General features: G+C 55.2%; 8 protein-coding genes and 1 non-coding gene across 9 annotated transcripts; 2 read left to right on the forward strand and 7 right to left on the reverse strand.

Moving 5' to 3' along the window:
- Nucleotides 1-161: 161 nt before the first annotated feature.
- D7B24_006513 (uncharacterized protein) lies at nt 162-6,137 on the reverse strand (the record flags this gene model as incomplete). Its single annotated transcript, XM_028640642.1, has 9 exons — nt 162-1,994; nt 2,095-4,507; nt 4,573-4,778; nt 4,849-4,967; nt 5,023-5,218; nt 5,301-5,451; nt 5,770-5,916; nt 5,979-6,024; nt 6,089-6,137. 9 exons carry the CDS (start codon nt 6,135-6,137, stop codon nt 162-164), a joined length of 5,160 nt encoding a protein of 1,719 aa, XP_028495148.1.
- A 1,263-nt stretch (nt 6,138-7,400) lies between these two features.
- On the forward strand, nt 7,401-9,632 carry D7B24_006514 (uncharacterized protein; the record flags this gene model as incomplete). Its single annotated transcript, XM_028640643.1, has 3 exons — nt 7,401-7,758; nt 7,824-8,642; nt 8,737-9,632. 3 exons carry the CDS (start codon nt 7,401-7,403, stop codon nt 9,630-9,632), a joined length of 2,073 nt encoding a protein of 690 aa, XP_028495149.1.
- A 1,653-nt stretch (nt 9,633-11,285) lies between these two features.
- Nucleotides 11,286-12,183, reverse strand: D7B24_006515 (uncharacterized protein; the record flags this gene model as incomplete). Its single annotated transcript, XM_028640644.1, has 2 exons — nt 11,286-11,830; nt 11,922-12,183. 2 exons carry the CDS (start codon nt 12,181-12,183, stop codon nt 11,286-11,288), a joined length of 807 nt encoding a protein of 268 aa, XP_028495150.1.
- A 507-nt stretch (nt 12,184-12,690) lies between these two features.
- Nucleotides 12,691-14,950, forward strand: D7B24_006516 (uncharacterized protein; the record flags this gene model as incomplete). Its single annotated transcript, XM_028640645.1, has 2 exons — nt 12,691-14,761; nt 14,817-14,950. 2 exons carry the CDS (start codon nt 12,691-12,693, stop codon nt 14,948-14,950), a joined length of 2,205 nt encoding a protein of 734 aa, XP_028495151.1.
- A 1,257-nt stretch (nt 14,951-16,207) lies between these two features.
- On the reverse strand, nt 16,208-16,609 carry D7B24_006517 (uncharacterized protein; the record flags this gene model as incomplete). The annotated part of the gene is made up of 3 exons (XM_028640646.1): nt 16,208-16,369; nt 16,435-16,503; nt 16,562-16,609. 3 exons carry the CDS (start codon nt 16,607-16,609, stop codon nt 16,208-16,210), a joined length of 279 nt encoding a protein of 92 aa, XP_028495152.1.
- A 274-nt stretch (nt 16,610-16,883) lies between these two features.
- D7B24_006518 (uncharacterized protein) lies at nt 16,884-17,876 on the reverse strand (the record flags this gene model as incomplete). The annotated part of the gene is made up of 2 exons (XM_028640647.1): nt 16,884-16,891; nt 16,946-17,876. 2 exons carry the CDS (start codon nt 17,874-17,876, stop codon nt 16,884-16,886), a joined length of 939 nt encoding a protein of 312 aa, XP_028495153.1.
- Nucleotides 17,877-18,191: 315 nt separating this feature from the next.
- D7B24_006519 lies at nt 18,192-18,263 on the reverse strand. The gene has a single exon. It is a non-coding gene; the product is annotated as a tRNA-Asp (tRNA).
- A 196-nt stretch (nt 18,264-18,459) lies between these two features.
- D7B24_006520 (uncharacterized protein) lies at nt 18,460-19,485 on the reverse strand (the record flags this gene model as incomplete). The annotated part of the gene is made up of 4 exons (XM_028640648.1): nt 18,460-18,647; nt 18,709-18,980; nt 19,060-19,300; nt 19,359-19,485. The coding sequence occupies 4 exons, from the start codon at nt 19,483-19,485 to the stop codon at nt 18,460-18,462; spliced, it is 828 nt and encodes a 275-aa protein (XP_028495154.1).
- Nucleotides 19,486-22,201: 2,716 nt separating this feature from the next.
- D7B24_006521 (uncharacterized protein) lies at nt 22,202-23,368 on the reverse strand (the record flags this gene model as incomplete). Its single annotated transcript, XM_028640649.1, has 1 exon — nt 22,202-23,368. One exon carries the CDS (start codon nt 23,366-23,368, stop codon nt 22,202-22,204), a length of 1,167 nt encoding a protein of 388 aa, XP_028495155.1.
- Between the last annotated feature and the right edge of the window lie 1,848 nt (nt 23,369-25,216).

Raw genomic sequence — 25,216 nt, forward strand, 5'->3', positions numbered from 1 at the left:
GTGGAGCAGAGAGCAGAGTACAATCAAGACGAGACACAAAAGGGTAACATTACATCAGATTTCAGTTGGTCCGTCTTCTTCAAACCTCTTCGCTGTCTTTTACGCGACCTCGGGTATTTCAAGACGACCTTCCTGTTCAGAGGCATTTTCCTAGGAGAGACTCAGAAAGCCGACTGCCAAGCAGGCATGGTCGCCAGGTAGTCGTCCATGGCCTCAATATCATCAATGAGGTTCCTGACCCCTTGCTTGGTTGCCAGAGCCGCCGTGCTGTCCCCCGCCTGGTCTTCGTTGGCCTGCCGAACAGCATCACCCGTCCACTGCTCCTTCAGAGGCCCAATAAACTCATAAATGACCTTCATCGTCTTGGTCTGCATCAGGAGAAACTCGCCCTTCATGAACGCATCCCACTCAGCCCGTAACCCGTGACCATGCTGCGGCCACGCAGTGAACCCCTGAGGCGGGTTCGCGGGTAGCAGCGTCGTGTCGAGCAAGTCAAGGACGGTGCCGACGCGAGCCTTTTGCGCCCGCAGAATTCTCAATACGGTCCCATCGTTGTGGTACACGCGGGAACCGATGAGAGAGCGCATTGCCTTGAGCATCGCTCTCGCGCCCGCCGCCGTCGGCAACCTGCCCGTCAGCCATGATGACGTGTTGATGATATTGCTGTTTGTGCCCCAGGCTTTCCCCTTGGCGGGTGTGTTGATGACGGCCTCAAGTGAGACGTACTCTTCCGTCTTCCACTGGTGCGTTGGGAACTGGGCGGCGATGTGGTTGATCGGCGTCAGCGTGGCGGCGAACCCGCGCGCCGTGTCGAGGCCCGGGGCCGAAACGGCGTCAATGTCGAACATGACGTTGACGTACTCGCAGAACGAGATTTTCTTCTTGTTGGAGCTGGCGTTCGGGTCCGGGTTCGCGACTGAGTCGATCTTCTCGTCCATGTACGCGAAAAACTGCGCTACCATTTGCGCCTCGAGGATATGCTCCGAGTGGTAGGATGTACCGGCGACACGGGCGTCGAGCGGGCCGCCCCAGTCGTAGCTCCCGCAGACGTCGGGCTCCTCCCAGCCATAGACGAGGGCGTCGCCGTCGAGAGAGCCGTCTGTTGGGTAGTCGAAGGTCGTCCTGAGGCTGCAGGCCTTGATGGGTTTCTTGCTGATAGACCTCCCGAAAATGTGCGCCAGGATCTCCCCTTCCACACCGTCCAGATCTTGTTCATCGTCGACGTCAAGAAGCTCATCCTCTGGAACCTCTCTCTTCCTTCTACGCATGCCATCGTAATCTTCACTGAGGTACTTGTCCTGATCCCATGCTGCTTTGACGTCTTTGCAGGAGCTGCTTTCGTTCTCGTTGTCGTCGCTCGACGGCGGGCAGAAGAACTTGCCGACAGGGAGACTGAGCACCGGGCCGTGGACGCTTCCTCTCTTGGCAAGATGACCCGATCGCCGCCCGAGGTCGTTGTGACCACCGACTTTGGTGTCCCCCTGCTGAGACGGGTTGTCGGCCGTTGAAAGATGGGCAGCCGCTTCAACGAGATCAAGGTCTCTCTTGGACGGGATGGCGCCCAGTTTAGGACAGGTTCCCGCCTTGATGATGCCCTTGTTCCACTTGGGCGTCAGCTCGTACTGGCCACCAGGCCATCCAAAGACCTTGGGCGCCTGGACCCTGGCATACAGACGAGCGCCGACGTCAAGGCTGTAAGTGAAGGGACAGACGGCATCGGTAGAAACACCCGCCGTCAGCTTGGCCATGACACTAGCCTCACCGACGACGGCGGCGGCGGCTGGATAGACATCCCACCTGTCTGCGAACCGGACGCCAAACTCGGCAGCAGCCGAGAGGCGGGCTGTGACGTCGCCCTGAACGGCGACGCCGGCGTAGAATTCGAGCTTCTTGATGCCTCCAAAGTCACCGGTGCGGTCGAGGCTGGTGTCGCCTTTGCCGATCTCCTTCGGCTTGTACGCATCGTCGCCATTGTCAGGCACGACTTGTCGGACCTGCCATCGTAGAACATGAAGCGTCAGCTTAAGTGATTTGAAGGCTTTATCATGACTGTGTCATAAAGAACAGATGATCAAAGGGGAGACGGAGACATACTTCCCACTTGGCAATTTCAAGCTGAGTCTCAATAGTGCCTGCCACGGCGAAGGAGGCATCAATGCTGCCCTCTACCGTGAGTTGAGGGCCAATGGTGGCGATGCCCGGGATCTTGAAGGAGGCGCCGGGGAAGGGAATATTCAAAATGACGCTTTTCTTCTCATAGAACACCTTGGCAACGGCCTCAAGGGTCATGACACCCGTGATTGCGCCCTTATTGTAAAAGGTGAGGTAACTCTGGCTCAGGTCAAGGGGCAGACTGAGGTCGTTGACGATGAGGGTGAAGCCAAAGCTGGACTCGACCTTGATCTTGAGCAGGGCCTGGGCGAGCAAGTGGCCTTCGTAGTTGATATCACCTTTGGAACAGGACCACGTCTCATCAATGAGCTTGGCTGTCAGTGTGTCATCATATCTGTGCAAGAACTCGCGCTTGATCTCAGGTTTGACGAGCTGCGCGAGCCACTCCAGAATGCTCGTGCCAAACCAGCGTTCGTGCAGGTCACGCGTCTCGAGTCCGCCAAAGTGATAGTCGTCCCTGAACTCCTCTTCGAGCCACCGGACGTGGTTGCCGCCCACGTCGGCGAGCGTGCGCTTGGCGAGGTCTCTCTTCTTCTTGGACACGGACCCAGCGACAACTGTATCCCAGTAGTCGTCCTGGTTACTAAAGTCGATGCGCATCTGGGTACTTCCGAGATCGCGCGGGACACGGCCAAAGTCGTAGTCAAACGTCAGTGAGTAGACTGTGGGCTTTCGAGGAGCGAGGTGGGCTAGACGGCGTGGCAGCAGCTTGACGTGGTCACCACTGTCAGCGGGCTCCATGCTCTTCGCCACGGCGTACTTGCCAGGACCACAACCGGGGGGCATCTGCAGGATGGTTCCAGGCACCCCGTAGCCGAGACCTATCTTGTGACAGTTGCTCCTCTCGGAGAAGTCGGTACAGACCATGCTAACGGTATGCTCGCCTTCTGTGACGGCATCTTCGCAACCAAAGACATCCCAGTGGGAGCCATCGCGCTTGTCGACCGATACTTGCAGCTCGTCAGGCGAAGCCAGAACGACAAACTGAAAGGCGGCCTCGTTGGGGTCATCATCACCGCCAGCCGATGAATCGTCCGTCTTGAGGCTGAAATCGGTGTCGACACTGTCTCCGTCTGGCGGGTGCTCAAACAGGTTTTCCAGCGGCACAGGAAGAAAAAGGGGATCGCCTGCCGACTCACAGCAGAAAGTTCGCACGCGAGACAACTGGCCGCCGCATGTCTCGCCGCCGCCGAAATAGCTGTCGGTGAGCTGCACAAACTTCATATCGGGACAGTGGCCGTCGAAGCAGCTCCCTGGCTTGCCGTACCAGGCGCAATTCTTCCAGCGGTCGACATCATCCTCGGGACAGCAATACAGCTTGTTTGTGTCGAGGTCGAGCTGATCAAGCACCTCGAGGAGTACGCGGCCGGTGAGCGCTGCAATGGGAACGGCACGGCCGACGACCGTGAGGATCACCTTGGCAATATCATCAAGGATGCTGAGTACGGTGCCTGAGAAGGTCAGCGGCAGATGGCCGGCCTTGCACTTCTTGGCGACACCGGCCCAGTAGCACGAATTCTCCTCGCCGAGCGGGCTCTTGCAGCAATGCGCCGCGTTGCCGTCCCAGCAGTCGGCGCCACCACCCCATTTGCTCATATGTGTCATGACCTCGTCGTCGTGACAGCGTCCGTTGCAGATATTGGGGCCACCTCGCCAGGTACAGTCTTTTGGATCGGGGGCGCCCGAGAGCGGGCAGCAGAGCTGGCTCTTCTTGCCCTTGCCGCACTTTTGCTCCGTAATCTTGATGTCGCCCGGGCTACACCCTTTGCCGCACTTGGAGACGTAGCACTTCTCATTCGAGCCTGTCCAGTTGTCGTCCGGCTTGTCGGACCGGAAGTCATCCAGCGGCTTAGGGTCCAGCACGGCCGAGAGCGCTGACAGCTGGTCATCGTCCTGGTCGATGGCCCAGATCAGAAACCCGCCGAGGCCGAGCTTCTCTGCGAGGTCCTTCTTCTGCTTAAACGTCTCCTTGTCGTCGTACGACACCCATTGGTCAGTGTTCCAGGTGATGTACTTGACGCCGGCCTTTTTGTCATGCACAGGCTTGAGCTTTTTGGTCTTGATAACCTCCATGATTTCGCGATAGCTGAGAATGCCCGACTCGCCGCTGCAGGCCCCCTTCTTGGCGCCTCCCTTGAACACACAGCCGGGCTTATTGCAGGCCGGGTCGGCAAGCTGGAAGGCTCGGCCGTAGAATCCAAGACCCATGTTCAGCTTGCCGGCTGGCACATCGTTCCGCCAAAACAAATCAAACGCCAGACTCATCTCAGTTAGATTGGTGTGTCCGTAAATGTGAGATCCAATTGGGTTGTCTCTGTCCCAGACCCCGTGTAAACTACATGGCTTAGCCTAACTGCTCAAGTATTCGCCCCGTGGTGTTCATCGCCGGGTGATACGTACTCATACGACATGACGTTGATGAAGTCGACATATTCAATAGACTTTAGGTCAAAGTGGCGCAAATACCAGAAGCTTGTCGGTGCAGTATAAGAGACGATGTACCTTTTCGGTTGCTTTTTATTTGCTGCTTCCAGCTCCTTGAGGAATTGGGTAAAGTTGATGCCGTCGTTGGGCACACCACCTCTGTCATCAGCACCAGGGTATTCCTGTTGTATTAAATAAGAATCAGCAACTGCCAACTTCTATCACGAGCTTCACGGGAACTGCCGTGCGTACCCAGTCAAAGTCAACACCATCAAACGCATATTGACGGAGGAAAGCCATCAGGTTCTCAATGAACGTTGACCGGTTTTTCTTCGTGCTGACCATGTCGCTAAATACCTTCTGGAGGGGGCCTGAGTAAACATTGTCAACTCATGTTGCTGCGCAGGGAATGACCAAGGCACGCACCCGGATCATTGTGCGTCCATCCTCCAATGGCAATGATCATCTTGAGACTCGGATTGTTTTTCTTCAGGTCGGTGAAATTGCTAAAAAGTTCGGATGGCAGGCCGTCCATCCCAATGATGTTGTACTCGTTGGGCGTGATGAATGCAAAGGACAAGTAAAGATGGGTTAGCGAGTTGATGGGTATGTCTTTCATGGGCTACGTGCCGTATGGCCACTTCGTCAGTTTTCACTCGATCTGGTCTTGCCGTACGCGCAACTCTAGGAACGACATCACCCACCATTCCTTGGCATTCGGAGTTATATCGCCATGCCTCGTAGTATCCAATAACACGATCCAACTGCTTGGAGCCCTTACCCTTAGGCCATGGTTGTTTGCAGTTGGACTGACAACCACCGGTGGCACCATTATCCTTGACTTCGCAAAAGTCCCTTCGACAGGCGTCAATTAACAAGAGATAGGAAAGGGAAGGCTCGTCAGCTCACTCGGTCATGCCGCAGAACCCCCATCTAAAAGTCGCAGAGCCGTCAGCTGATGAGTTTCACCTTGCAAAACAGCACTCACTTTCCACAGCATACGTTGAGAAGACACTTTTGGCCAGGAACTTTGGCGTTCTTCCCACATTCCGCTTTAGCATCACAGTTGGACCAACAGACTTCATTAGGCGAGATGCCCGATGTGCCACAGTACCTAAGCTCCAAGTTAGTGAATTGATCTGAGCGTAGAAGAGGGAGATTGGGAAGTCATACTTCTCGCCATAATTACATTGAAGTGTTTTCTTCGGGCAGCATGCGCCGTTTCTGCAGGGTCTGTCGGGGCCACACGAATAATCGTCTCCTCCCACAACCTGTCTGGCGAAGAGGGATGACAACGACTGCTCCTCGAACGGGTGCACGCTGTTGGCAAGGTCTACATTCTTATGATCAAGGTCATCAGGACTGTCGCCAGCACTGCATACCGGCAGTTCATAATCCCGGCGGAGTTTGGCGGAAAAGTCCAGAAGTCTGTGGGCGCGGTTAGCCTGAGTGTTGGTTGCGTATACTCAGAACCCTGAGCATTGAGACTCACGGAGTGGCGCTTCTGCAGGTCCCTGATTGATGTGGCACGTCTTCGACATGATGTTTGGTACTGATGACTCCCGCGATACTGGTCGTAGCCAATATCAACAGGAGCAAAGTCCTTGTGGCGAGGCAAGACTGTGCGCACATGCCGTCTTAGTCTTGTGTCTTGGCCAAGTATCAATTCGCAGAAGATGTATAATACAAAGAATAATGATGATGTATGGATTGAGGAGAATGCTAAACACGCTATGGTCGGGTACTGCCAACCTGTCAGAGATTCTCAGGAATTCTGGGAACCCTCGGCCACTTAACACAGGAGAGAAGGTTACGGTCCGGTCTTTGGCCTAGGAGCCCGAGAAATAACTCATCTAATTTTGATTCCTCACTTGCTGTTTTTGGTGTTCTGTCTGTCCGCTTGGCATTCGACAGGACCACACATTGTGCTGCCATCTCGCTGTCCAATGCGGTCGTGTCATCGTATCATACACTAACACAGGCTCAAATCTTCTAGACATGACTCCGCAGTTTTGCGCAAGTTTTACAGACGGTACGTTAAAAATGAAACTTGGCAAGGTAGGTGGGATTCCTTGGGTTACGCAGCGATGAAAGAAGCTCTCGGTGAGGCCGTTCACTTCACCCAACAACGGCAAATGGTCATTGAGCTGACCGTTCGGGTATGTCCAAAATGATCCAGTGTGTACCAATGACGTTGAAGGATGTTGAGGAGATTCCCGTCCCTACAGTTGCCTCCCTTTCGAGCTGCTCGATTGCGCGACGGCCGATGAAGGAGGTCGACGTGAGATCCCGGCTGAAAAGAGACTCGCAGGATCCGTGTTACGCGTTCACAAGGCGCATGGTTTCAACGCCTTCGCATTTTTGACCCATTTTGAGAAGGTGTTACCTGGTCTGACATGGGATGTGGCGTACTTTGACAGCAGATCAGACATACTTGCAAGACATTCAAGATGCACGGCGCGGGGTTGGTCATCCCTGGTCCTGTGGATGGAGTGAGACTCCCGAATACCTGGAGGTAGTTTATCTGTTTCGGAAATGCCAAGAACAGTGTATTCTTAGTTTCTCAGCACATGAAGCGGAAGATCTGGGCAGAAGTAAATGTCGCCAAGTTTACTCATGTCACTTAAATACTGATCTTCTCAACTGCCGGGTTTCTCACACGACGCATGCAGCAGACGGACTTTGTGCTCTGCTTCTTCGTCTACTAGCTGAAGAATCTTCATCCCATCACTATGATGGTTCGACCCTTTCTCGTCTCAGGCCTCGGGGCTTTACTGAGCTTTCAACCCGCAGCCGCTCTCACAATGGTCTACAATGATAGTCTTCCCGATGGCCTCCCGTCAATCTGCTCTGAGGCTCTTCTGGCTGACGTACCCTGTGACCGCCTCGTGCGAGATCTTCGCCCAGATTTCTTTTACAGCCCAGTGTCTCTGGAGCGCATGTGCACCTCGGGCTGCGCCGCAGCGTTATCTTCATGGACATCGTCCGTCCGGTCCGCGTGCGGCAAGAACGTGAGCGTCCCCACCGACTTTGACCTCCTCGCATCGCCAGTGGTGATTCCGGCCACACTCGAGCACATATTCGAGTTTACGTGTCTGCGGGAGAATAATAAATTTTGTGGCCCTGTTGCAGCCTTAGTTGCTGTCTTCACAGACCCCGGAGGTTGGTCAATATCACTTGGCGACGTCGTCTGTCGTAACTCACAGTGGTATTTACGACTCAAATAGTATCGCCTTTCAACTACCTCGATGAAGTGCCGGAGGGGACCGCAGATCCCGGTCATTGCGACAGCTGCATCGCAGCCAGGCTTCGTATGCGCGCAGGATCGCCCTACTTCGACGGCCCCATCGTGGCAAGCGAATCGCTCTACCAGAGATATACGTCAAGCTGTGGCGTTACAGGCAAACCTGTAACCACAACGACTATCGACTACTTCATCAGCGAGCCTGAACCTACGGAAGACTCTTGTGACGGCACGCAGTACACGATTCAAAACAGTGATGACTGTTACAGCATATCTAAGGCCCATGGTGTTGCCACAGCTTGGCTTTTAGCAGACAATAACCTCGCCGCATACTGTGCTGACTTCCCCACGTCAGGCAGTCTCTGTATCACTAACAAGTGTGACACCGTCACTGTTGGAGTCAACCAAACATGTATCGCTATCGCCAACTCTGCTGGAATAACAGTGACCCAGCTCAAGGCCTGGAATCAGGTCATCAATCCTGTGTGCTCCAACATTGGCATGATGAACGGCACCACGCTCTGCATCAGTCCTCCGGGACCTCGTCTGGCTCCGCCTGCCACTACCAACATTCCGCCATTGGTCCCAACCATGGTTGCACCTATGCCAACAGAAGCCGCCGCGGGGTCCAACAAGCCGTGCAGCCGCTGGTACAACGTCGAAGCGGGCGACTACTGTAATCTGGTGATCCTGAAGTTCGCCATCTCCATGGATGACTTCCTATTTCTCAACCCCGGCATCAATGCCAACTGCACCAACTTGTATGCAAAAGAAAGCTACTGTGTACATCCAGTGGGAGACAGTAAGCCAATCCGTTCCTCTCTCCTTCTCCCCACCTCTTCTTTCTCTCTTCTTTTTCTCGATATGCCCCTTCTGATCATTGATGCCCGTTGCAGTCAACACCTACGCTGGCCGCCCCGGACATGTTTCTATTACAATCGATCACAATGCGACCTTCACCGGCATTCCCTTCACCATGCTTCCTAATGCGACCGTAGAAGGCTACTCACGGCCATACACCCCTGCGCCGCTAGCCAAAGGAGTCCGCGAAGACTGTGTGCACTACTTCAAGGGCGACGACTACCAGTTCCCGCCGGACCAGCTTGGGTACTGGAAGAGCAACTGCGAACTCGCCGCCCGCAACCATGACGCCGACAACGACAACTTCGTCGCCTGGAATTCACTGAGTACTAATGTCACCGACCCTGCCTGCTCTTTTGTACCTGGCGGGCGATACTGCGGGTCCTGGAATCTGCAGGTCATCCGCGCCATCCCTGAGACTGAGGCGGCGACGGCAACCACAGGCGATGGAGGGCCGACTGCCCCTGCGCCCACACATTCAGGTCAGCCTCAAGACTGCGACACTTGGCATGTCGTGTCCTCGGGTGACTCTTGCCAGTCAGTGGCAGACGACGCCGGCATCTCGCGGGATCAGTTTCACGACTGGAACCCGGCCGTCGGCCGCGACTGCTCAATCAACTTCTGGTTGAACCAGGCATACTGCGTCGGCGTCTCTGGAGACATGGGCGGTATATCCACAGAGACGTCCTCCGCGAAGTCGTCCGTGACGCCCAGACCTTCCAAGCCGAGACCACCGGGCCCGACGCATACCGGCCAGCCGAACGACTGCGACGAGTGGGACGTTGTGGAACCGGGCGATACTTGTGGCTCACTCGCTGAGAGTAACGATATTTCGTTGAGTCAGTTCTTTGAATGGAATCCAGCAGTGAGCCACGACTGTGTGGCCAACTTCTGGATTGGCCAGTCATACTGTGTTGGAGTTTCATCGTGATGCTTGTCTCTGCGTGTTGCGCCCAGGTTTGCCATGTCTCTATGGCTCCAGGTTAATGATGGTACTCCACACACATAAACGATCGTTATCAATTATTTCATCATTTCGTGATTCATATCTAGCGAGGCATTCACCGGCGCTTAACGAGGTCTGAACTACGATGTGCAGCATCCTGACTACATGGTATTATCAATTTTCTCAATTACAGATGGCGATTTTGTGTTGAGATACTTGACGATCAGCGGCACCATGTTATTTGTAAATCTTATTCATCTGGCATCAGGTGCTCTGGTGAGGCTAACCTTCAAGTAATTTCCTAGCAACACGGGATTCACTAAAATCCCGACTTCTAAGTAAGATCATTACCAAGTCGTAATCTATCGCCATCATTTCTCATGGGCTTATGGAGCGCGGCTCGGCCCCATCAATGAGCATCGCGAGTGTTTCACAGACCTGTCTAAACTCCTGCTCGATCTCACTCTTTCCCTGTTCACCACTTACCTCCCAGCGCCTGTAAAGGGGTTTTCGAGCGGCTTGGTATTTGTCGATAACGCGGCCGGCCTGATTCACCGTCTCAACAACGGCATCAATCTTGTGTTGAACCCCCACCTGCTCATTCCTTAGTTTGTAAACCCACAGCTGACTCTCGGCCTTGACCAGTTGCGCCTCGAGGCAGTGAAAGACCAGAACCGGGACCTTCTCGGTGCCCCTCACTACCTGGGATCCGAGCTCTGGACAGAGCCTGATCATTAACTCGAGATCGGCTTTCAATTCATTCAGTGCTTTGATTATCATTTTGATGTTTCCATTCTGACCGTCGCATTTCGGAAGCTGTCGGGTTCCAGCATGGCCCTTGTCTGTGCCGTCAGGGGAGACAAGAAGGGAGTTGGACCCATCAAAACTCGAGAGGGTTGCGTTGAAGGTTGGTTCTGAGGATACACGTCGAAGCGTGATGGAGCCTTGTTTAAACGGGGCATTCTGTGTTGAGCAGCGAAGACTACCATTTGCATCTTCGTAGCAGTGTGTGTGGTGTGGCATGGTGTCAATTCCGATGAGGTACGGCGATGATGTCTGGCAAGTTTGATAAATGACATATCGACGCTTGTATGGGAGTGAAAAGTGCTCTCATATAGGACCTTGGCGGTCGATTGAACAACAACTCCGTGCGCTGAGCATGGATGCTGTTCATTCCCAAATGACGGCGAGATGTACCAATGCATAACTGAATTGCGAAGTACAAAGCAAGAAAGACACATTGTGCCTCGATTGCAGAATTCAGCGACAACCCCCCTTCCCCTTTGTTCCAAATGGGCAGACACAGAAGTATTGCTCAAATTAAGTCAATGCACCACAACTCTTCGCGTCCGTTGCAGTCTATTCCAGGCACATTGCCTTGCGCTCCCCCCGTACGCTGCAACGGGATGGCTGAGCATGGCGTACATTCGCTCGAGCAAACATGTTGAAAGTTGGGTCAAGCCGAGAAACATCTCAGGGTCGCGAACAACCGTGTACCTCACGTTCAGAATAACCATCTTGACAGGCTGCAGTTTGTTGCAAAAGTCTTGGTATTGAATGCCGATGCTGTACAAGTAATCAACGCAATGAGTCATGGGGCGGAGTGAAGTCGTCAAAGCCAGAGACACAGTCGGGCGTTCAGCCCCCCAGCGTGCCCTGCTGCCTGTGCTGCTCCTTCAACCTCTTCTCCGTCTTCATGAACTCCCGAATCCCGACCGGAATGTCCGCGTACAGGCCCTCGTCCCACGCGTGCTTTGCCGGTCCCTGTTCTGGCGGCTGCGGCACCCAATTGAGCTCGGAACCGCCGCCGTCGTCGTCCACGCTGCCGTCATTGCCAGCACTGCTGCTGCTGCTGCTGGCCTGCTCCGCCTCCGTCTCCGCCAGGGCCTCCGCCTGCTGTGCCGCCAATCTCGCCTCCGCCTCCTTCTTCGCCGCCGACCACTCCTCGAGCTCCTCCTGGAACAAATCGTACACGCAGTTGACGCACCCGCTCATGCAGCAGTTGTCGGGTTCCACGGGCCGCGGCGGCACGAGCACGCCGGCGATTGTGACCGTCTTGGCCCGAGCGGCAGCGAGACGTTCGGCGCGGGCTCGAGGACCGGAACGGATCTCGCCGAACACGAGGCGGGCCTTCTCCTCGGCGGTCGCTGGAGGGGGACTAGGCACTGGCGGCTCCTCCTGTTCTGTGGCTTCAGCATGGGAGGGTTCAGCCGGCGCGCGCTGGGGAAGTGGGGGGACACGGAGCGATGGGGGAGGGGAGGGCGGTGGACTTACGCTTCTTCGCGGGCTCCTTCTTGGCGGAGGGGGCGGCAGACGCGGGAGGCTGCTCGGGCTTCTGACCGGGGATGGGCTGGGGGTCGTCGAGCATGGCTTGGTAGAAGTTGCCGATGGGGTGGGCCTGCTTGTTGGAGGGCACAATGGGCGCAGGAGGTGTCTGGGACTGGATGGTGTGGGTGGCCGAAGACGCGAAGCGAGCGGCGGGAGCGCGCGCCGCCATGACGGAGCGCATACGGGGGAGGATCCTGGAGACCGACATGGTCGTGAGTGCCGAGGGCTGCGTGGTCGAAGGGGTGGGTGAAGTTGATGGTAGTGAACGATCCAGAAAAGTCGTCGAGGGTCGGGATGCGCCATGGAACGCCGGGATATTCACGTCATGAAGTCACGTGTTATAGTGACTAAGCACATATCGAAGCACAACAGAGTAGTTCACAAGAACAGATGGAGCACTATTTGATGCCAGATCTGTCCAGACGTTGGGAAAGACTTGCCAAAGTGCAATTGATTGTTCGTCCAGATTGTGTCCAGTTCGCTCGAGGCGTGGTCGCTCCAGGTCCACGGTGTACTTCGGAGCTCATGACGGAGTTGACATTGAGCCCAATCCGGCAGGCGGTCAGCACAGCTCCCATCTCGACGCGTCTGGGGAGTGGCACAAGCACAGCACCAACCAGTGTACTTATGCGACAAGTCCTACAACACCAGCATCACCCCGTCGAAGCTCTCGAACCCCTCATACCATGCGACTGTCAGACCACCCATGAACAATATGGAGGATTCCTCCGCGCCGAAGCGCCGCCGTATCTCCCCTCGAACTAGTATTCCCATCCGGACCGCAGACAGAGCGAACTCCCCATCAGCCGATGAGACCCCCACATCACAGCCTGCGCGTCGTCGACCGTCCTTTGCCTCTCCCACCAAAGCAAGCCTGGCGAGGACAAATCCAGATATCTTACGCCGCCGTTCGACCCAACAGACAGACGAAGATGCATCCCTGTCCCGAGCAGTCGAGCCCGGCGCAGAGCCCAGTGAGCTCAGCAATCGCGACATGACGACAGCGCAAGAACCCAGACCACCGTCCCAAAGTGGACGCGCCACGGGAGCAACGCGAGCCAAAGACGGCGGCCTTCGCGACCGTTTGGCACGTAGGGCAGAGCAGCAAAATTCCCCAGTCCAGGATACAGAGCCGGCTTCGATGGGTAGCCCGGCGCGTCGTCCCCCGCGAAATGGGGCGGGACAGCTCCGCGCCAAGCCGCGACGATCGCCGGTCAAGCCCAACCCTAGGCCCCTACCGCCGCCGGATCCCGAAGACGAAGGTTTTGATCCGTTCGCCAGGCGTGGTTTGAATCGCACGCCTCCACCAGGATCACAACCTGCCGCGCCCGAACCGATAGACCCAGTGGACCCAACACGAGACCTGGAGTCGTCTCAAGCACGTCTGCTGGACGAGTCGCAACCAGGATCAGAGGTGCCCGAACCAGAAGAGCCAGAAGAGCCAGAGCTTCCGCCGACACCGACACAAAAGGGACTCGAAGACCCAATTGTCACTACGCCGCCGACAGGCATCCACAACACGCCGTCTAAGCGCAGCGGAAGGCGGAGGAGCGATCGCGGCATGAAGAGCTCGCCATTAAACCAGCCACCCATGAGGCCATCTGACACGGGAGCACCGTCCAAGAAGCGAAAGCAGGGAAAAGAAGCTGTGCCTTTCGTAATTGAAGGGGAGGAGGACGCTGCGGCCGAGGAAGAGGCAGCCAGGCCAGATGATGGCACCGGAACGCACCTTGCGCGCAGGGTGCCACCGTTTGACCCACATTGTGAGCAGAGGGCGCAACGGGACAAGCTGCAAGCAGAGATTGCCCAGCTTCAGGCCGATCTAGAGCTTGCGACAGCTGAAAATGAGCGGGAGCGGGTGCGAGTGCAGCAGAGCGTACGGCGAAGCTCTAAGCAGCCTCAAGGCTCCTCAAACCAAGAGAGACTCTTGGACATGCTCAGCCGACATCTCCTCCCGGCAGAGCAAAGGGCACAAGCGCCAGACGCGTCGCAGCCGCTGTTCGACCTCGCCATGGACCCTACATCTTGGTTCACCCTTGCCTCTCCAGCTCTTCCCCTGACCTTGACCGCAGAAAGCGAGTCCACCCCCATATCTCACCACCCCATTCAAATGACAGCTGCCGAGGAACTTCCTCATCTCCAGATTTTCACCCCGTTCGCCATATCTCAAACGACATCCATTCTCCCCCGCGAAGATCCTTGTTTACCCCTCCTCCGCCAACACATAATAAACGTGTCTTCTAGCCCTCCAGGTCTCTTCGGCGCCAGGATCGAGCTAGTAGCCAACACGTCCACCCTCCGCGTCGACTCCCTCTCCGTCCCCGCCCTTGATCCCTCCGCCGTGCCCGAACTAGGCACCTGGATCGCCACCCTCTGCGACCGCGCCGCCAATACGGCGACTGAGCGCAACGTGACCCTCCTCACCTGGTCCATGGCCGAGTGGCACCGCATCGCCCTGCAACGCGCCCACTTCTGGGCCCTCCTCGCCGCCGAGACCAGCGACCCGCAGACGCTCCTCGAGACCGCCCGCGAACTCCGCCAACGGCGCAGGAAGAAGCGCCGCCGCGATGACGAGGACGAAGACCTCGAGGGCGACGCGCTGAAAAGCCCATCCAGGACAGATCTCATCGCCCACATGGGCCGCACATCTTTCGACATGCCCATTCCCGATGATTCGGTGGACGAGGCGCACTGGCCGCGGCTGCGCGTCTCGTGGAAGATACACTTTGATTGGACGGGTGAGGGGCAGAGCACAGTCGGGGTGTTGGCTGGGCTGCCGGGCAAGTGTACGTCGTACATCCAATCTTTTCTGCCGGATACGCAATGACTGACGAAGTACAGGGCACAACGCAGATGACAGCAAGGCGCTGAACGGGCTGCACAAGGTGTTTGGAGACATGGTCCGCAAAGAGGAGACGCCGATGCATGCTGTGCGGACCGTCGTTGCGCTGCTGGCGGGCGATGGCGGACGATAATGCACTGCTTGGATTAGAGCGTTGGAAGGACGTATTGGCTTATGATGTGATACTAGGTCTACGAAGTCATGATAACCTATTGAGAGTCTATCTTCGCACATTGTTCAAAAACCATTGATGCGTCATGCGGTTGATGATATGATCGTGAACGTACCACGGCAGAAGAACACTCCTGCAGGACAAGGCTTTTGTATATCTATATACGTACCGCAAGGCAACGCTGTTTCTCTAAACTAACAGATGAATTCGATCCGCGTCGACGATACCACGTCGTGGCTAGGGCCAGCTTCTTCGCCGTGAGGCAACACGCGACAGCGCAGGATCCACCTCCGAGGGTGGCGAGGTATCTGACGGGGACCATTGTCGGTCCCAAACAACAGCCTCGTCGCTCGAGATGCTGTCCACATCCATGTCATGGTCGGCGTTCCATCCGTCGTCCAAAATTCGTCCTTGTTCAGACAGGTCTGAACTCGAGTCACCAACAGTCTCCCTACCATTGCCAGCATCTTTCTCGTGTTCCTCTGCCTGTTTGCTGTCGACACTCTGCTCGGCATCTTCAACGGTCCGTTCGATGGTAGCATCGGCAAATTTCGGAATAGCGTCAGTTGTCGAGCGGGCAGATGGAAGGGCGCTCCTTCTTTTCTCGACACCTTGTCTGGCCCGGATCGAAGGCAGCAAAGCATTGCTGGTGGGCCGCTTGGTAGTCCACCGCCGACGGCGGATATCCCGTGCTGTGTCGCCGTGGGGTGGCGGATTGAGAGCGAAGTTGTGAACTGGGCCAGTGTAAAAGGTGAACGCTGGGCTCGACGTCACAGCCCTTGTGGCCTTGGGTCTCAATGCAAGTGCTGCGAACTCCAGTCGCCCTCCGCTTGCTCCCTCATCAGGCATGGCGACTAAGGCTGCTCTGGTAGACTACAGGCGGCCTTGAAAGGGAAATGTGTAGTTAACGATTGTACCGAACGAAATCAGGCCTGGTAAGTGGTTGGAAATGCTGCAGTGTATTACAATGCCCGAATGGCGATGCCGTCAAGGCAGAAGGCAAGCGAGCAAGTGATTTAAGATGGCGAGATTGCAAGGTGTCAAGCGACCTCGGGAGCAACAGAAACTCTAGACCAACCCGTAGGCGGCGCCAGAGCAGCTCCGCTGCTGGTACCATTTCTTTTTACCATTACTCCCAACATGGACTCTCTCCGTATGGGCCTGACCGTGCCTGCTTTTTTTGCTGCCTCTCCGTGTTCTCCTTCTCCTTTCCTTCCCTTAGTCGACATCCACACCCAGAGCGCGCAGGTCCACCTTGGCGAGATCAATCTCGGCCATGAGCTCCTTGTGGGCCTCGGGGACGTCGTTAAAGGTCATGACGTTGAAGCCCAGGCGGGCGAGGAGGTAGGCGCCGAAGGAGACGACGAACCAGAAGGGAAGCTGCCAGGGGGTTGCTGTTAGCGATAGTTCGACATGTCGAGGCGGAGTGCGAGCGGAAGACATACGACCGGGACAACCTGCTCCTGGACGATGGAGGGAAGAGGCACAAGCTCAAGGAAGAGCGCAAGGTAGAGCTGGGGGTAGACGTCAGTTGAGAGGAAGCGGCATGTTGGATGGAGGGGCAGGTCGTACGGAGCCAACGAGGAGAGCGAGGGAGATGGTCTGCTGGGCGCGCGTCATGGTGGGCAGTTTTGCGGTGATGCCTAACGTCCTGATGTGGAATCTCGAGGCTGAAGCTGCAGGGATGGGTTGTCAAATGAATGTCGTGGGTGGCCGATGTTCCGTCGTCAGTTGGAGCCGTATCGCGTATCAGCGGAAAAAAGGAGTCGCGACGCTGGCATCTCGGGCGTGCTCCAGCCAGCTCCTGCTGACTAAGGCAGCCTCCCCCCCCCTTTTGTGTCGATCTCCCACCCCTGGCATCTCTTGTCGGCACGTTTGCCTCGAACTCGCACCATCAGTCGCCTGCATCTCCAGCAAACATATCAATCGACCTCCATCGCCATCTTCCCGCCGTACCAATGCCCTTCCGCAGCTCGTCCTTGTCAATCGTGTCCGCCGCCGACATATTCATCCACTCCCTCGCAAACTCGGGCGGCACGGTCCCATTCTCCTCTTCCGCCTCGAGCAACCACTCCGGCAGCTTCTTCTCCTCGACCCAGTACTCGCCCGTCTTCTGACACCCCTTGGTCCGCTTGCACCGCCCACCGCAGCAGGGGCATTTGTAGTTGCGCCACTTCTCATCGTGGTCGCGCCGCCAGTAGTTGCACTTACCCGCCCAGCAGCACCCTCTCCTCGTGTGGCCCATCTTGTCGTGGCGGTAGTCGTACCAGAAGCGGCTCGGGTAATCTTCTGGTTCCTCCGGCGCCCCGAGCCGCAGCGAGTCTCGCCATCCGCAGAACCTCACGTTGTCCCCTTCGTAGTTGACACGACCGCCGGACCAGATGTGCAGTGCGTAGTCTGACTTGAGCAGCATGAAGGCGTCACAGGGTAAGGATGATGGGTATTCTGCTTGGCTGGTGGCCAAATCATGAGTCGTCAGAACCTGCACTTCAACCTGCTCGACCTTCAAGCGTTGCAGGAGCTCTATGTTCTGCGTTGTCGCGGCTTGTTCTCGGGAAACAAAGACCGTAAAGTCACGGCGTTCAAACTTGGAGTCTTCGACGTCGACTGCCGAGCCCTGGATCAGCCAGTCTATGGCAATCCTGTCGCTTGTTGTGTCGAGGCCAAGGATATAATGTTGTCGACAAGCGCGGGGTTCTGGCTTGCCCCTCGTGATCTTCGCTGATGGTTTGTCTTGGAATACCCAGCACTCGAGGTTGTCCGTCACACTGGCTTTTTCTTTCGCGTCGCTGTTGGCATCTGACACGGTATCGGTGTTGCCTGCGTCTTGCCAGATGGTACGGAGGTAGCAAATTCGGGCATCCGAGTCCTGCCACGCCGGCGCCATGATGCTACGGTGGGGAAACTCTCACAAGCCTGTTCGAATGAGCGATTCACTTTGGATCACAGCGATACAAAGTTGGTAGAAGACGCGCTTTTTGTACCGAAGCCGTAAGCAGGTCAGGTTGTCCAGTACCAAGCCTACCGTGCCGCATCTAAGCCACACTACCTTTAAGAATAAAACAGTCATACGGCGACGGCAACCATGAAACGATGCAACCTTTCCATGGAATGGCCGCATAGCATTCAAACAGTCGCAATTACTACCTTGCTAGTCAGGGTGAGATCGCGGTCAAATCTGACAAAACCGACAAAATGTTTTCTTCCGATCGGGGAATTGAACCCCGGTCCCCGGCGTGACAAGCCGATATCCTAACCACTAGACTAATCGGAACACTGGATTGATCTCCGAAGTGCAAGCTCCGTACGCTCCAATATATTCATAAAGATAAAGCATTCTCTGTATTCCCTCCGTTTCCTGCCACTATTCATGATCCATCTCAAAAGCAATCTTAGGAAAACGCTCCGCAGTGCTATAAAATACCTGATTTCATAATCTGTCGGCTATGCCTGTACAAGGCTTTGTTCTTTCAGAAGGTACCCGCGTGCAAGTTTGGACGATACCCATCAACAGGACGCGGCGGGCCAGGCACCGGCTCCCCAGTCGTGATTAAGCTCGTCGCATTGGTGATGATCTCATTGACAGCCAGAATGTTCTGTAGCGTGACAGGTACTTGCTTCTTAACCCACCCCAGTTCGGAAGGCAGCCTCTCGTTCTCTGTCACAAGGAAGTCAGCCCAGATCTTTGCACGTCGTAGACAGCACCGTGCAAAACTCACGGATCCAGTACTCGACGAACGCGCGGCTGACAGTGGCAGCCTCCATGTCGCCAAGCCCAATAATGGGCGCCGCGACCTCGCCGATGCTGAACTGCTCCATGGTGGAGGTGAACGTGTACGTCGGGTTGGTGGCCCGCGAGGTCACCTGGCGGGCAATCTTGCTGTTGGCGAGCATCGTGGCATCAATGACGTCGCCTGTCCAGTAGCTGCGCGTCTCGTCAAACACGGTCTGGTTGAAGATGTGGTTGCTGCCGAGGAAATCATCTGTGCGACTGAATCGGAGGGTTAGCTATCATGGACCACAAGGTCTCTGTCTCGATCCTCCCAGCTTCGTTGAATCTGATCACTTACGTCAGACTGCCGTCGTGCTCGAGGATATTGTGCACGTTAAGTTGGTCCAGTGTGAAGAAGGTGGCGTTTGGTGTTGGGTTGATGTGTATGGCCTGCTCCCACATGAGGGTTGCAAGGTCACGGTCGAAGCCGATACCCTCGCCGAGCGCGAAGATGGCATTCTCTTTTGTAATGTTGCGGCCGTCGTGGGGGAGGAAGTTGTGGTTCGCTAGAGTGTTCATCATCGGGCATGGGCCTCTGACTGAGAACTGTCAATATTTTCTTCGCAAGTTTCAAGAATCGGAATCGGTCTTTCTTACAATCATCAGGGCCGGCGGGCTCCCATACACCTGGCTCTGCTCGTTTGGACAGGCTGGCCATGTAGGAGGGAGGGTAGGCATGAACCATTGCCACGGCGAGTGACGAAGAGAAGATAGTGAACTTCATATTGGCGATTTGAATTCGGTAGTAAGAAAATGTCCAGAGAAAGACGCCAGACAACCAACATGGAGGCATCATGTTGATGGGGAACATCGATATTTAAGGTCCTCTTCCCAGACGGCAACTCTCTGGCCCTGCTCTCAGTTGCTCGCATAGGCCATCCGTTGCTATGACATCTTGTTCCATCATGCTTCTACAATCGAACCCGAAAGCCTCGCGTTCTGAAGACATCAATGCTCCAAAAGCAATGTCAATGTCACAGTTGACCAGCAATGCACAGAAGTGGAGTCCAACCACCGGCACTCAGCAGAGGCGTCGATCTGCAAGATTGCAGATCCCGCGTCATGGCGGCACATCGGGGAATTACGCTCCCAATTCCCATCGACGTGATTACGCGCCCCTGCAGGGCTGTCCCACCGCAGTGAAGCTCCCTCCTCCCACCACAGAGCGTCCTGGCTCGTCCTCGGTTTCGGTATGCACGGCCGTTCTTCGCGTTTCTCGGGCAGGTCTTGAATGGTGTCTTACTCGGCTTTTTATGGAGAAGAACCCGAGAGCGCTCGCGATGGTCCGAGGAGTGGTCCATTAGTTTGCTGTGCCTGTCGCATGTCAAACAATTGGGCTGGGGCTAACAATGGAGATGTCAGTGCGGTTACACTCGTTCAGGGGCTCACAACATTCTATCGGAGCCTTTCGGATTTCTCGTTAAGTTGTAACTCCGGGGCATGCATCCTTGTATGACGTTCCAAGTAGTCAATGACACTGACCAACAGCATCCTGATCATTGGACATATACTTCGTGGGTGTTTATCGAGGCTCGGCCCATCAGGATTTGACTTCATCTCGGCCACACAACCGGATTTACCGGACAATGTTCTCCGTGTACTCAGTCATGCTGAGTCGGAAGCGCAGTCCATGACCTGAAAATATCACGAAATCCTTGTATTTCTTGCTTGAATTGACAATGCGCATGACAAAGAGCTCTGTCTGTCCGCCTTGTGTGCCGCAACATCCAGCCCTGTTGACTTCCTTCACTTGGCGCTTGCTTTGATGACCTGATAACACAGGACATACCCCGACTCATATGTCATTGCTGCGGCCAGGAGACAACACCAGTGGAACACATTACTCACGTATGAACGAGGCAGTGCTGGAACCCTCTCGCACATAGGAAGCTCCAGGTATAGGCCATCGTCAGAGTCCGGTTATTTCGCCACGTAGGCTAACGATTCTCGTGTTATCAGGATGGGCAGACATAATTGGGTACCGACATTGCAAGGTCAAAAAGGGCGATACACTTTAACACATGATATGACAGCGCAAGAAATGATCACCGCTTCTTGCCTGCTCGACTCTGGTGCTCTCGCCCCGCCCAGCTGTTCTGCAGATCAGTATTGGTGAAGCGGACTGATCGACATGTAAGCTGATTTCGGGGTTTACGAAGACCCGAAAGCCCTAACTGTAGCACAGAGCGGCAATCATGAAAATATGAGACTCCCCGCTCTAGCATATCATAAAGGGCTCGAACCGATGTTTGAGTGGCTGGGCTGCTGGAGGCGCCAGAGTCATTCTGGACAATGCCATATACTTCATCCTTACGGGGACCACGACTTCAAAAGTGTAGGGCTGACTCTTCAGTTCACATGCAACGAGCCGGAGCCCTCGAGATGTGTTGGAGTAGGGTTAGTGAGCTCTGACAGTCACAAGAACATCCGTGGTCCGTCACGCATCTCGATCACTACGAATCTTTCCGGGTTTCGCTCGAGTTCCCGGCTCGGATGCTTTAATCGACCAAGCACAGTACGCCGAGTCTTACATACCGCTTTGACTAACAAATTAGTGGAATTTGATTTTCTGAAAGTGGAATCTCTGGCATACCAAGGGCTCTTCAAGTCCATTCTTCTTCCGCCTCCCGTCCACGGCTCTGGCTGCTGAAGTGTATTATGACATAGCTATTCGAGCGACCCATAAATCAGGCAGTCCAAATTAATGAAATGGTAGTGATTGTGATTGGACTAATGATCGGCATTTGGAGCAAGTTGTGTTGCGTTGATTGCCAAGAGGTAAGCAATCTACATCCTGCTTCTTGGGCCATGATGGATATCTTCAACAGTTGACTTGACTCGCAACCAGCTCATCGTGGACTTAGTGATGCATAACGGTATTTGGTCTTGGTCTTGAGCACTGCAGAGCCTCAGGCCCCAGGCTCTTACAAGCATGGTAGTTTATGCTTATTCCTGATTTGTGTAAGTTGTGTAAGTAGAATATACGCTGCCTGATACAAATCTCATGCATAATCTCAGAGACAAGATCAACCTTTAGTTCTTGCCCTGAACGATGCAATGTAAAGTCTATGACCAGTGAGCAGCATCATTTATGCCTATGACGAGTACTGGACCCATGACCGGACGGGGGCCGGACCCACAGGGCGGGATGACTGCCGGACCCACACGGAGCGGCACCGGACGTGCAGCGGGGCGAGCACCGGACGCTGATGCTACCTGCAATGGACATATCGTCGCAAGTTTAGGATCTGGAAAGAGTATAAGGGACGAATATCAGTACTTCGTCTAAATTTCCAATTGGAGAATTTTCGTCCAATTTGTCTGCTCATTAGGGCAATTGCCCGAGCTGCAGGCAAACTCCTATATGCCTAACTTCCAATTAACCAGTTTCAGCAGCTCCCTTATGCACGCCTCTTCCCTAGAACCTAAGTGTGCCTCAATCAATCAATTTCGATGGAAGGAAGAAGCATCTCGTCCCGAAGGTCACTCTCGTGCTCCTGCTTGATGTCAACGCGGGGATGAGCACGCTCCGAATGAGCTCTCTCACCATCAGACTCTCCAGCGGCAGTGCGGACGCTGGCGGCAGCGGCAGCAGCAACTGCAGCCCTGCTCTTGCTCTTGCCATGACCAATATTTGAGGCCTTGCCCGAGGCGTCGCGCTTCCGGAGGCCGCCCTTGTAGACGCGGTTGAGGAAGCACTGGGCATTGTGCGCCTCCCTCTCCAGATGGCCAGCTTCTTTGCGGAACTTCTTCGCTTGCGGACGATCGCCGCGCTTGTCGAGAGTCTCTCCATGGGAGAGCGCCAGCTGGTGGATGGCGATAGTCTGTTCGGCATTCTTAATGTCCTGGTACAGTCCATTGTCGGCCTCAATCTCCTGTACCGCGAGCGCGACGTCACCGAGGTCACAGTGCTCGCCGTCCTGGTTCAAGACAAGATGCTTGAGGAGGAGGGCGGGGTAGCTGCCGCCGTAGATGGCGACGACAGTGATGGCCTCGCGTTCGGTGAGCTTTTGATGCTCTTTGACCTTGTTCATGATCGTGTTGACCAGGTAGTGGTCCTTCGGATCGGTGCGCCAGTAGTGGCTGTTGATCTCCTCGGTGATGTTCTCCGCAAGTTCGGCTTTGGCTTGACCTGGAGCGCTGCTCTGGACGAGCTGCTTGTGAAGGAAAGCCTTGGCTGTAGCCATCTCGTGCTCGAAGCAGAGGTGGTTCTCCACGAGGATTTGGTTATCGGCCCACTCGGGGACCTTGCAGCGCTGGTACCATTCCGAGAGGGAGCGGTTGTAGGTGTTATTGTAGTTCACGGGAAGCATAGCCTCAAGGGCGAGGAAATCGACAATGTTGGGGTGTCGCTCATTTTGCGGGCTGTTGCTGTCCTTGAGAGAGTTCATTATGCGCTGGTAAACGGCATTGTCGGAGATGAGTCGCCGGAAACCGTTGTTCTCGATGCGCTGGTTGATGAGCTGTAGCATGGTGGGAGTGTAGGTGGCTTCCGCGCGGATGTATGACTTGGTGAGAACGACGCGACGCGCCTTCTCATTGTCGTCAAGCAGGTTTGTGCGGCTGGCTGCGGAGATAGGTCTCCGAGGGGTTGGGTTATCGGCCATGAGGTTAAGAGTTCGCTTTGTATAGGATATGTGTTTGTTCTTTCGTGATTGATGAAGGAAGATGGCAGTTAATAGTTATGGGGTGGTGAGGTCGTGAGGTCGTGAGGCTTGGAGGTGGTTAAAGGAAGGCAGGTCAGTTCCTCTCTTAAGAAAGCATCTAAATATATGAATCCGAAGGCACGGACCAATGGAAGAGCCACTCAAGAGGCAAGCACGAGCAGGCAAGGTAGGTAAAGTACCTAGAGGAGTGAATGCGGACACGGTCATATCAGAAGGAAGAAGGAAGAAGCGCATACGGCTGGAGACAACACCATTCACAGGATGCCACCCACCGGTCCACAGGACGCAGAGCGCCGGCCCGCTGGACACCCGCAGGATTGGACCGCCGGCCCACTGGACGCAAACCTCCGGCGTTGAGGATACAATCCACTGCCTCATGACATGCCGATCGTCTATCAGGATGCAATGAACTTTGAGAGAGCTGAAAAGTGACGCTGTCTCAGGAGATGCTGGCCTCTAGCGAGTTGAAAAGAGACTGTCCGGGACTCCATGTCGAATCTAGTCCAGGTAGACGCAGACTGCCTATGAGCGAAGTCACTCAGCATTAGCGACAAGATATTGCAAACGGGTTAGTCGGACACAAATTCAGAGCATCTCGAGGATGTTTACAGGAAGCCAGAGACTAGGTTCAGGGCACCTAGTCAGGATATTGTAATAAAGTGACATCAGCATAGAGAGAATGGACAACAACATCAAGACAAATCGATAGTAAACACACAGCACCACGGCACAAATGCCATGCTCTATGCTAACGTAGCCCCAATAAGATGCAACGATTGGAGGCAAAGAACGCGCCCAAAATCACAAAGACCGCTGGTTGGACAGACAAAACTTGTGTCGAACTTCAGACCATTAGTGTAGCTCTCACTGTGAAAGGAGCAAAAAATAATGCCGTCGTGCGCCTTCCGTTGAAGTCTGAAAGAACCATGTCATGCTTGTTCAATCTGGTGAGACTGACGCTCTGGGCATGGATAGGAGATGGCCACCAGAGGATGTAATAAGAATCGTGGCAGGGAAAGACATATCATTGACTTGGCCAAAGGACCAGAATCCTGCACTTTTACCTTGCATCTTGTAAAGATGCTCGGTGAAATATGGGTAGATTCAGTTGGTGCTCAAATTGCACGAACGAAACGTTATTCCAAGCGGCAATCTTTAGCTTGCAACGAATTAAAAACACCGCTCATCAACTTCTCTTCTACGGAATACTCAGGGTGGTGATGACGACCTCGGGAAAGGTTGACATGATGCATTGCTGAGGCAAAATCTTACACATTCTCCTGTTTCCGAACAACTCCAGTACCGTCGCGCACTACTTCGGACGCAACCTTGCTACACCGCAGCCTAGCTTCCCTTCAAGACACCCTGGCTCCCGACTATGAGCCACCACCACTCCGCTGCTTTGTAGGTTTCTCGTCGAATTGTGGAGTGCTTCTTACGCCCTGTTATCGTTGACTCTGTGGGTGCTGCCGTTAGTGCACTGCAAGCTGCGCTCTACGCCTTCGGGTGTTACCACAGGGCCGCCCTCACTCTTCGACCCAAGCCTCCTCCTACCCGCGCCCTCCTCCCCACAGCCAACAACATCCCCCCCGGTTCCAGCGACCCGCCCTCCGAGTCCCTCCTCGAAGAGGCCTCGGCGCGCGCGGCCACCGCAGAAGACAACCCGGTCCGGGGAGAACCTCCATCGGTATGACGAGGCGCCGTTCCTGACGCGGGCCGCGGGGACGGAGGTGTTTAGGGCGATGGCGGGCGATGGCCGAACCCCGTGCGGTGTGAAGTCCGGCTTCC

This window comes from Verticillium nonalfalfae (assembly GCF_003724135.2).
Source record: "Verticillium nonalfalfae strain VnAa140/NRRL 66861 chromosome Unknown scaffold_47, whole genome shotgun sequence".
Taxonomy (NCBI): Eukaryota; Fungi; Ascomycota; class Sordariomycetes; order Glomerellales; family Plectosphaerellaceae; genus Verticillium; species Verticillium nonalfalfae.